Below are 11,556 nucleotides of genomic sequence, written 5' to 3'. Positions count from 1 at the left end.
ACCAGCCGCCAGCTCTCGGCACCCGGGACCTGCCGCCCAGCCCCGCCCCTCCCGCGCGCACTACGCAGGCGCGAGCCTCGGCCGACGCGCAGGCCCAGGTGGGTCGATGCCCACGCAACCAATCAGAGCGCCGTGAGCGTGAGCCCGGGGTGTGTCAGGCGACCACAGTGGTGGAGCGCGAGGAGCACCATGCGGCGTGGGGCGGGGCCTGAGGGGGCGGGGCTGCGACGGGGCTGGGGAGGTGGGTGGGGACTTATGGGCGGGCCATGAGGGGCAGGGCTGGTCGGTGGGGCGGTGGGGGCGGGATGGTGGGTGGGGCCGGCGGGGATGGTGGGTGGGGCCTCCTGCGCGCCCCTTAGAGGCTTGTTTCCCCGGAGCTTGGCCTCGTGCGCAGCGCTCTCCGGTGAGCGTGTCTGAGGCGCCGGTGAGGAGGGTCCCGCCGCAGGTCGGAAAGAAGGACGTGGGGAGCGAGGCTCGAGCGAGGGACAGCGAGTGCGAAGGTCGGGTGGCAGGGAATTGCTGTCGCATGGCAGGATTTGCCCGGACGCCGGGGCCGGGGCTGGGGGCAGGAGGCCGCCCTGAGGTGAGGTGGGCGCGGGCGGTCGGGGCCAGTGCAAGACCAGGGGGAGGGCGCCACCCGGCGTCCCTGGGAAGCTGAGCGCCGCGTAGCCTTCGCCGGGGGGAAGGGGGTAGACGCAGTGAGGCCGAGGCCCCGAGGCCTGGCGGACCACAGGGGCCAGAAGCCCTGCAGCCTAGGGCAGGGAAGGGCTGCGTTGCAGGCCAGGACCGAGCGCGGTAGAGCCTCAGCTGCTCACGAGGTCGCTGGAATTCGGGGTGGGCGCCCCCAGGAGAAATTAAAGGTGAAGAGGCTTAGCAGCAGTGGGAAGAGGAAGATGGAGGCGGAGCGAGTGACCGAACTTGGAAGGGACAGCCGGACGCAGCAGGGCAGGAGGCGTCTGACTGTTGGAAACATGGCTGACGTCTGGAGACTGCAGCCCGTGGTCCCTAAGGTCAAGGACCCAGCATGTCTTCATCTGGCCCACGGAAGCCCTAACATCCAATTACAACTGCCCCAGCCTAATGAGCGTTTCTGCACCCACTCCTCAATTCCTACCCCCAGCCTAACTTCGAAGGGGGCGTGAGCCACAGCAAGTCGTAGAAGAAAGTTGGAAGAGAGAGGGGACAAAAGAATACCCACAGGCATCTTCCCCCAGTGGAATAGCGGGGTTTTAGACAATCAAGGATACTCACTTTTTCCTATCCCAGTTCAGAAACGAATGAAAAAGACACAGCAATAAGATGGGTGGATATTAACATATCAGCCTTGCCACAAATTAAAAAGCTAGCTTGAAGGACAAGGCTCAAATCTGCAAGCAAGAGGGCAAGCTACTAAATCACCCGTAAGTCAGACAAACATATCCCCCAGCCTCTGGGCCATGGAACTGCCTCACCAAGCACTATGCAATCGAGTGCTGACCAGAAGACACCCCTCCAGTCAACCCACAGACCCCAGAAAGAGTACCCAGAGGAGCTTGAGCACTCCACCCTATCTGTTCTCTGAAATTGAACCACATGAGTCACTCTGCTTCTCTGGAAGCAGAAAGAGGCTGGAAGTTTTTCTCCAGATAAGTTCCTCCATGTAGAAACATGAAGAATAGGAATAAGGGGCTTCAGCCTGGATGGAATCTCACACTGAACCTGGCAAAGCTAGGTGAGGGAAGAGGTTTCAATTGGAGAAGAGTTTGAGTTTTGATATTTTAATGGACTGGACTTTTTATGAGTAAAATAACCCGCTTTTTTTAATGTCTGAAAGAGAACAAAAACTGTAAACTACGTCTGGGAATTGACGCAGTTAAGCTTCTAGGGGCAGTCATGAGAAAAAAAAACTGTTCCTATCAGCTTGCATACTACTGCATCCAGCTTGTTCATTAGGCCAGATACAGACGGCTCTGAGGATTTTGGCCTGCACAACTGGGTATATGGTGGTGGTCATTTACTAAAATAGAGGTGTCTTTTATTTATTTATTTAGTGAGAGGATCTCAGTCTGTCACCCAGGTGGGAATGCAGTGGCACAACCATTAGCTCACTGCAGCCTCAAATTCCAGGGCTAAGTGATCTTCCGGGCTCAGCCTCCTGAATAGCTTAGACTACAGGCCTGTGCCACCACACCTGGCTAATTTTTTTTTAAGTTTGGTAGAGACACGGGGTCTTGCTATGTTGCCCAGGATGGTCTCAAACTCCTGGCCGCAAGGAATCCTCCCACTTCAGCCTCCCAAAGTGTTGGGATTATAGGCATGAGCCACTGCATCTGGCCTAAAATAGGGAAAGTTTGATTGGAAAATTCAGCTTTAAGTGGGGACAAGTTATACTAGAGATGCTTATTAGACATTCAAGTGAAATATTGAGTAGGCTAGCATTCAGGGGAGAAGATAATGCTAGAGATAGGAATTTGGGAGTCATTTGCTTTCAGGTAGTGTTTGAAATCATGAGATTGGACAAGATGAATTAGGAAATGCACATAAAACAGAGAAGTTCCAGGATGAGCCCTGGGGCACCAACCTTTTCCAGTATAGAGGAATGGCCAGAGAGAGGAGGAAAACCAGAGGAATATGAAGTCATAATATAAGTGAAGACATGGTGATCTTTGCTGAGGCTTTGAAGGGATTGCAAAATGAAGACTGAGAATTTATTATTGGATGCAACGAAACAATGTATTGGTGACTGACAAAGCTATCTCAGGAGACATGGGGAGAAAAGCCTAATGGCAGAATTTTGAAAAAAATTTTCAGCTAAACATGGCAGACTGAGCATAAACATTAACCTCCATTTCCTGCCCAAACCCTACTCACATAAAGTAATAAAAGACCAAAAAAACCCACAAAGAATGGGAGAGGAGACACCAGTAAGCAAGAGAAGTCAACAAAATTATAGAGACTGGGAATGGATGGAGAAGTGATAACTGACTTAGCCAGAGAGAGTTGAGACTTAATGTTTGTGGGTGAAGCCAACAAGAGACCATTCCTGCCAGCAAATACCAGGAAGGTGCAGAAATTGGAATAACTGGTGGAAAATTTTTGTGAGGAACAGTGTGACCACAGGTCCCCTCTCCTACTTGGGTGGAGGAAGTCTGCAGTAGTTGAATCAGAGTAGGTGTTACCTTAGGCATGAGGCATAGCTGAGGGTCACTGAAAGCATACAGATTGAGTGAAAGTCTATACGTGTGAGTCGAGGCTCACTTCTCCCACTCAGCCAGATAGCATGAGATAAGAGTGGAAGGATTCCTCTGGAGCAGCTGGCCCAAAAGAAAAGTCCTGCAAACACCGGCAACTGTAACCCAGTAGAAAAACAGAAACCTATTAGCTGGCAGACTGTACCCATTGACAGTTTTCAACAAGCTCCTTAGAGCCCCATCGTCAGCATGAGCCAGACATTTGGGGAAAACAGTACGACATTACCTCCAGCCATGCAAGTGATCCATCTTGGACCGCTGACCAGTCAAGCCTTCAGATGACTCTAACCTCAGCCAATACCTGACTGCAGCTGCATGAGAGATCCCAACAGAAAGCTGCCCAGCTGAATCCTCAAATTTAAGCTACTGTATTTGGGGTGATTTGTTCAATAGCAATAAAAAACTAGACAAAAGGACTACAAAGTGCCCAGCACAATAAATTGGGCAGGGGTTGGGGAGGGAATGGGGAGGCAACATATGAAGTAATGTCATTGAGAAATTTGAGAACACCAGGAACAAAAAAAGCAAAACCACAAAGGAATTATTTCCAATCTAAAATTCTATTCCCATTCAAATGATGAATCAAACATAAGGATAGATAAGTCCAAAAAAACACCATTTCTTTACTCTCACAACATCCTTTTGACACCAGATGTAGAGGATTTCTCCCCACCGGCAAGCAAGCATTCAGCTGTGCAGCAGACACCAGCTGGGTATCTGCTTCAATCCTGCACCATCTACCTGGAGACAGCAGCAGATCACACAAGTTGAGGACTCTGTGCCACAAGACTGAGGCCCATGTCCAGTGTCAATCACAAGCCCCAGGTTGTTTTACCTGTCCTGGGTTCCCAAGACCCCTCCTTGGCTTTAATTTACAAGAGCAGTTCACAGAACTCAGGGAAACACATATTTATTATAAGGCTATTTTAAAGGCTACAAATAAACAGCCAGATGAAAAGATATGCAGGGCAAGGCCTAGAAGAGTCCCAAGAGCAGGAGCTTCTGTCTGCAAGGAGTTGAGATGTGCCATTCTCCCAGCATGTGGACGTGTTCCTGTCTACCTTCCTGGAAGCCCCCACACATTCGGCTATCCACAAGCTCTCTGAACCCTGTCCTTTTTGGTCTTTAGGAGGCTTCATTACATAGGCATGATTGATTAAATTATTGGCCATTGGTGATCAACATCACTTTCAGTCCCTCTCCCCCAACCTCTGGGAGTTTGGGGGGTAGGCTGAAAGTTTCAACCCCTCTGAGCATGCCCTGGTCTTTCAGATGACCGGTCCCTATCCTGAAGCTACACAGGAGCTGTCCACCATCAGTCATCTTACTAGCATACAAAAAGACATTACTTTGGAGATTCCAGGGATTTTAGGAGTTGTATATCAGAAGGCAGAGACAAAGACCAAATATATATTTGATAATATTACAGTAGAAATAAAGACATTTTAGATATTCAAGCTCAGAAGGCTACTAAAGGACAGGCTCCATCAAGAAGAGAAAACCAAGGAAGAAGAAAATACGATTCGGAATCCAGGAAATGCTCAAGTTATGGCGGGAAGACAGGGGGTTCCCAGAGGAACATCTTGAAGAGAAAGTGGAGCATATTACCTGATGCACATGACTTTGTTGGGAAGAGCTTTATACTTAGGGCAGTGACTTTTGGGTGAAGTAGTGACAGGAGCATAGAAAACCAAGCAAATGGGAAAAACAATGTAATTATTAACTCCAGGAAAAATCAAAAGTGGTACCTAAAGGAAATGTAATCATAAACCAATAAAGGGCTCAACAGCAAATGGTAAACGTACAGTTATACTAAACTGTGAATGCAGGTTTCAGCCAATATTAAATTGCTTAGGGAGGCTAATATGAGAGGAAATGTGGGTGTCGAGGGTGGGGGTGATAGTATGTTCGGGGAAAGACAGTATAAGAGAAGCTAACTCCTCTTCCATTGTAGGAAGTCAACAGTGTCTAAAGTCAAGATTAAGAAATAGCATTAAGTCTTTACATGAAGTTAATCACTGAAGATCCCTGAGTTGAGTAGCGTGTGTTTGGAGAAGCAGGGATTGGATGGTAGATTTGGTAGAGGAGGAGGTTCTCTTCTTAGTGCTATTGTTTTCTCAGTGAAATAAGAAGGACATGATCTAAGAAGTTTGAAGAGAATGAGAAGACATGAAATAAGAGTCTGGGGATGTAGGATTAAGTCAGGAGATGCTGAGTGCCAGTTTAAGATTGGTGGTCATATGCAACGTCACCAGGTCTATTAATACCTCTTTCTGTATATGGCTCAAATTTTATCCCCTCTTCACACCAATTGCTAGCAAACAGGCTTATTCCCTTTGAATTTCACCCAAATGCCTGTAGCACCCACCTCTCAAGATTCCTGCCCCACATGCCATTTTTAAAAGAAAATGTGACTAGATCACTTCTCTACCTAATCTTCAACAACTGGTTCTCACAGCTCTCAGAAGAAGGTGACAAGAATCTCTGACCTCACCCTGCTGGCCTGTTCCCCTCACTTGGCCACAAACCAAGCTGGTACCTTCAAGCTTTCATCATGTCAAGTACACTGTCCCCAGCTACACCCCTGCACTCCTCTCCAGGAATTCTTTCTCCTCTACCCAACCAGACCCTGTTCCATCCTCTGTTTCTTCCTTGCTACCCATCACGCACATTCTCTGAGAATTATGTACATAAATACCTGCTGACTCTCCTGGACGTAAGCTGGGTAGGCTTAGCAGGCAAAGGCCGTGTCTTTCTTTATCTCTGCATCACTGATGTCGGGCACATCAAGGACTGCTGAGAGAATGAATTGCCTGTTACACATGGAAATGTAAGCTCCAAACTGCCTCAGAGCATATGCTGGTGGGTGACAATCTGAGGTGGTCATGAATATAGGAGAATATTGAAGAGGTCACACAGGGGCAACAGCTTTTCATTATGAAAAACTGGGAGACTTTGACACTTAAATGGTTTATTTGCATGATTAATAATTACATTTCCAACAGTGCATCAAGCATCTGAGAATAACATTATTTTGAGTAAAAACAGAAACTCTTTGGGAGAGACCCCCTCCCCACAGGTCAGCTGCTCAAATGTCCACCATATCTAGCAGCGCAGAGAGATGGAGCTCAGAGGCAACTTCCTCTTCCCTTGAACTCCGGATCAGCCTTTCCAGGTGCTTTAGCCGTTCGGTTAGACACGTTCCTGTTGCCTCTGACAGCTGCAGTTGCTGCCTCGTCATGTCACTCTATTTGAATAAAAAAGAAACTAAACAGTATTGGAATGTCAATAAACCACGACCTATTCTCTGTGAAGAAACTAGATCTGGATCACGTTAGAAACTTCATCTGAGTAGTCATTTATTTTTACAGAGGGAAAAAAAAATTACCCATTGTACATCCTTCCAGCCTCATTTAGCTCTTACATTCAGCTGGTATCTGCATACAGACTGTTTGCCTTTGTATTCTATCATGAACAATTTCCAGTGTCAGTCATTTTTCACCCAGGCTGGAACACGGTGGCATGATCATAGCTTACTGCAGCCTCAAACTCCTGGGCTCGAGTAGTCCCTCAGCTCAGCCTCCTGAGTAGCTGGGACAACAGGCATGTAGCACCATGCCTGGCTAATTATGTACTGTAGAGATGAGATCTCTTTATGTTGCCCAGGCTGGACTCAAACTCCTGGGCTTAAGCGATCCTCCCTCCTCAGCCTCCCAAAGTGCTGTGATTACAGACATGAGCCACTGCGCCCAGCCAGTCATTTTTAGAAAATATCATCAAGGGCTGTGAATTATTCTATCATGTGAATGTATTATAATTGTTTAATCAGACTCCCATCTTCAAACATTTATTGCTTCTACTTTTATACAATATAACTAATGCTACAGTCAACATTTTTATACATTAATTTTTAGGGAATATCTGGTAGGTCAGAATTCTTCAGGTCAGAATTGATAATTCAAAGGGCATGAACTTTTTTTTTTTTTTTTTTTTTTTTTTTTGAGACACAGTCTCGCTCTGTCGCCCAGGCTGGAGTGCAGTGGCCGGATCTCAGCTCACTGCAAGCTCTGCCTCCCAGGTTTACGCCATTCTCCTGCCTCAGCCTCCTGAGTAGCTGGGAGTACATTAGCTGGGGCTACAGGTGCCCGCCACCTCACCCGGCTAGTTTTTTGTATTTTTTAGTAGAGACGGGGTTTCACCGTGTTAGCCAGGATGGTCTTGATCTCCTGACCTCATGATCCACCCGTCTCGGCCTCCCAAAGTGCTGGGATTACAGGCTTAAGCCACCGCGCCCGGCCAGCATGAACATTTTTAAAGTATTTGCCCAACTGATGAATGGAAACAGTAAGTTATTTTAATTTGCTTTTCTCCCCTATTGAAGGGCTTCCTAAAGCCAGACCAGGAGCACAGTTTTTACCTGTTCAGTGGCTCATATTTGTGATTGAAAAATCTGTTTTTGCATCTTTAACCACTGAAGGAAGAATGGTAAGGTAAAAAGACCTTAGGCTTTGGAGCCAGTTGGATCTGGCTTTGAAAAGCAACCCTGACCACTCACTGCTTGAACACTCTTGGGTGAGGCTCTTGACTTGGGAGCTTACCTTCTGCATTCATTAGTTTTCCTCAGGAAAAATTAATCCCAGAAGGGAGGTCTGGGTAATGCCGAAGCTTGGACAATATGTGCTCCAGAGAAGCTGCTGTCATCACCTTAATGCCCTTAACTACACATCAGCACACACTTACAGGTCTTACTCAGTTCTTAAGAATATTTCATTTCTATTCTTCATTTATTCCATAGGCAGAAACTCAAAATCAGTTGGGTCTCTATAACAATGATATGGATAAAGTTTAAGAAAAGGTCTAATTTGAGCTAATAATTTGTTGGTCATAACACCATAGGCTAGATAAATCATGATACTACTTTTTTCCCCCGTCATTCTCTCCATCTTTAATTATTATGTAAAATGCCAAATGTGTGCTTCTCACCTGTGGGCTAGCAGTTACAGAGGTTTTCATCACAGGTTCAACGGCGTGAGAAAGAGACACTAGAGTCTGAGGAAGATAGAGGGGAAGGGAAGTTAAATCCGTAAATGCTCCTGAGTCTTCAGACAACCATTGCCGAAGCTGATCTTCAAACCTGAAACAATATATAATAAATTCAAAAATATTTGAGCATTAGGAAGTTAACTATTGTTCATTAATCTTCTATATATACTTAAAAACTTTTTAGGCCTTTGCTTTTTTTAAATTTAATTTTTTTTTTTTTTTTTTTGAGATGGAGTCTCATTCTGTTGCCCAGGCTGGAGTGCAGTGGTGTGATCTCAGGTCAGCATAAACTCTGCCTCCCAGGTTCAAGTGATTCTCCTGCCTCAGCCTCCTGAGTAGCAGTAGCTGGGATTACAGCCACGTGCCACCGTGCCCAGCTAATTTTTTGTACTTTTAATAAAGATGGGGTTTCACCATATTGCCCAAGCTGGTCTTGAATTCCTGACCTCAGGTGATCCACCTGCCTCAGCCTCCCAAAGTGCTGGGATTACAGGAGTGAGCCACTGTGCCTGGCCAATTTTTTAATTGTTATTTTTGACAAAGTCTCGTTCTGTTGGCCAGGCTGGAGTGCAGTGTCACAATCTTGGCTCACTGCAACCTTGACCTCCCAAGCTCAAATGATCCTCTCACCTCAGCCTCCCAAGTAGCTGGGACTACAGGCACATGCCACCCAGCTAATTTTTGTATTTTTTTGTAGAAACGGGGTTTTGCTGTATTGTCAGGCTAGTCTACAACTCCTGAACTCAAGTGATCTGCCCACCTCAGCCTCCCAAAGTGCTGGGATTATAGGCAGGCATCACCACACCCAGCTTTAAGCCTTTGCTTTTTACTAAGAATATAACTAAGTTATTACATCAACTAAGAAGCAGAAATGTACTTATTAAAAATTTAATAACTTCCTATAATAAAGCTTAATTTAAAAAAAAAAACTAGGCTGGGCTCAATGGCTCACGCCTGTAATCCCAGCACTTCGGGAGGCCATGGTGGGCAGATCACCTGAGGTCAGGAGTTCAAGACCAGCCTGACCAACATGGTGAAACCCCATCTCTACTAAAAATAAAAAAATTAGCCAGGCATGGTGACCCATGCCTGTAATCCCAGCTACTTGAGAGGCTGAGGCAGGAGAACTGCTTGAACCCGGGAGGCAGAGATTGCAGTAAGCCGAGATCACACCCTCGCACTCCAGCCAGGGCAATGAGCGCAAAACTCCATCTCAAAAAAAACAACAACAAAAAACACTTCCCTTTAATTTATAAATCCAATTCCAATTTATATTTAATGAAAAAGGTGGCATTAATCCAAAAACAACTGCTTCTATGTGTTACTTAACATTACTTGTAATTGTCTTATTTGGCTTATCTTATTTAATTTACCTTGGTTTTATGCATCTATAATTCATTCTTCTGACGTTTTCCAAATGTGTGGATTGCTGCTTATAGTTTAAAATTAACTCAAGATAATATGCCACTGCCACCTAACGTACTCCAGAGCTGTCTACTTCCATATACCTGTCTTTTCAAGAAAAACAATCTTGGCCAGGTGCAGTGGCTCATGCCTGTAATCCCACCACTCTGGGAGGCCAAGGCAGGTGGATCACCTGAGGTCAGGAGTTCAAGACCAGCCTGGCCAACATGGTGAAACCATGTCTCCACTAAAAATACAAAAATTAGCCAGGCGTGGTGGCAGGCATCTGTAGTCCCAGCTACTTGGGAGGCTGGGGCAGGAGAATTGCTTGAACCTGGGAGGTGGAGGTTGCAGTGAGCCGAGATCATGCCACTGCACTCTAGCCTGGGCAACAGAGCGAGACTCTATCTAATAAAAAGGAAAAAAAAAAATCTTATCCCAAACCACTTAAATTATAGAGATTGATTTTAGAAATCAGACACATTCATTCACCCTTCCAACACATACTCATCAAGCCTCCTCCAGATGCTAGGCATCATTCTAGGTACAAGGAATATTGCACTGAAACAAAACAGAGGCCCTGCCCTAAGCAATTTATATGTTAGTGAGGAGAGACAGACAAGGACACATAACAAGAGAAACATGGTTTGAAGATGAGAAAGACAAAGCAGAGCCATGGAAACAAGAAGGTCGGGGATGGGCATGGAGGGCCTAACAGAAGCAGACATTTGAGCAGAGATCTGAAGTGAGTACTAGATCAGCAGTGGGGACGCTGGGGAGAATGGAGGGGGCTGGACAGTCCTAGGCAACAGGAACAGCAAACTCAAAGGCCCAACTGTGAGCTGCCTACCACGTTCAAGGAAGGAGCGGAGGTCAGAGGAAATGGGGGCAAATCACTCAGGGCCCTGGCCACCCCTGTAAAGTTTGCCTTTGAATGAAGGTGAAAGAGGGAAACCACTGAGAGGCTGTGAGCAAGCAAGTGACATGACCTCCATCTTAACTCACTTGAAAGGCACCCACCAGGTCTACCAAGACTAAACTACAGCCTACTGTAATAATCCAGAAGGAAGGTGATTGGCTTGAGCCAGGTGGTGGCCAAGGAAGTCATAACAAATGGTCCAATTCTGAATGTATTTTCAATAGAGCCAATAGAATATGTGAATGGGCTGATGTGAGGGGATGATTCCGACACACTTGATCTAGGCAGCTGGAAGGATGGAGCCACCATCAACAGAGGACCACCAAAGGAAGAGGCTGGTTGGAAGAAAGCTGGGAACTGGATTTGGGATATGTTAACTTTGCAGTCGCTACTAGACATCCAATAGATGTCTAATGAAGATTTCAAGGAAGCAGTAGGATGTTCAAGTGTGGAGTTCAGAGGTCTGAGATACAAATTTGGAGCTGTCAGAATAGTGATGTTATTTAAAAATCCATGGAACTGGATGAAATCTCTGAGGAGTAGGTACAGATGATGCAGAGGAGAGGCTGAGAGAATGAATCCGGGGGGCAGCTGGGGGATGAGGAGGATCCAGCAGGGCAGGAGGGGGACACGGACATCCTAGGAGCAAGGAGGGGAGGATCAAGTATGGGATGCTACCAGGGACTGGGGTTCATGGTCATGTTCAGCCCTGAGCCAACTGTAGGAGACCGGGAAAGGCTGGAGAAGTGAGTATCACAAGCGTTTTTGAGGAGTTTTACTATTAAGAGGGCAGAAACATGAAGTGGTGGCTAAAGAGGGAAATGGGGCCAAGACAGGGAGGCATGTTTCATGTCTGTGTGCTGCTGATGGGCACCATCTAGTATGGGGAGGGGTGGTAACACAAGAGGGATACTCATTGAATGAATTTCCTTGGGTAGGTGGGAGATGAGATCCCAGCCC

At 46.5% G+C, this 11,556-nt stretch overlaps 1 protein-coding gene across 9 annotated transcripts in view; it reads right to left on the bottom strand.

Moving 5' to 3' along the window:
- Positions 1-6,184: 6,184 nt before the first annotated feature.
- Positions 6,185-11,556, bottom strand: part of MCM3AP (minichromosome maintenance complex component 3 associated protein) — a 53,977-nt gene continuing 48,605 nt past the window's right edge. For all 9 annotated transcript variants that reach the window (XR_013414721.1, XR_013414722.1, XM_077995268.1 and 6 more), the window contains 2 exons: positions 8,214-8,364; positions 6,185-6,477 (listed from right to left, as the gene is read on the bottom strand). Coding sequence is in view for 7 of the 9 variants with exons in the window: in XM_077995268.1 (XP_077851394.1) it covers positions 6,319-6,477; positions 8,214-8,364 (310 nt within the window). In the remaining 2 variants the exon portion in view is untranslated. The remainder of the gene's footprint in view (positions 6,478-8,213; positions 8,365-11,556) is intronic.

This window comes from Macaca mulatta, chromosome 3 (genome assembly GCF_049350105.2).
Source record: "Macaca mulatta isolate MMU2019108-1 chromosome 3, T2T-MMU8v2.0, whole genome shotgun sequence".
NCBI classification, from domain to species: domain Eukaryota; kingdom Metazoa; phylum Chordata; class Mammalia; order Primates; family Cercopithecidae; genus Macaca; species Macaca mulatta.
This window is presented reverse-complemented; position numbering and strand designations above follow the sequence as displayed.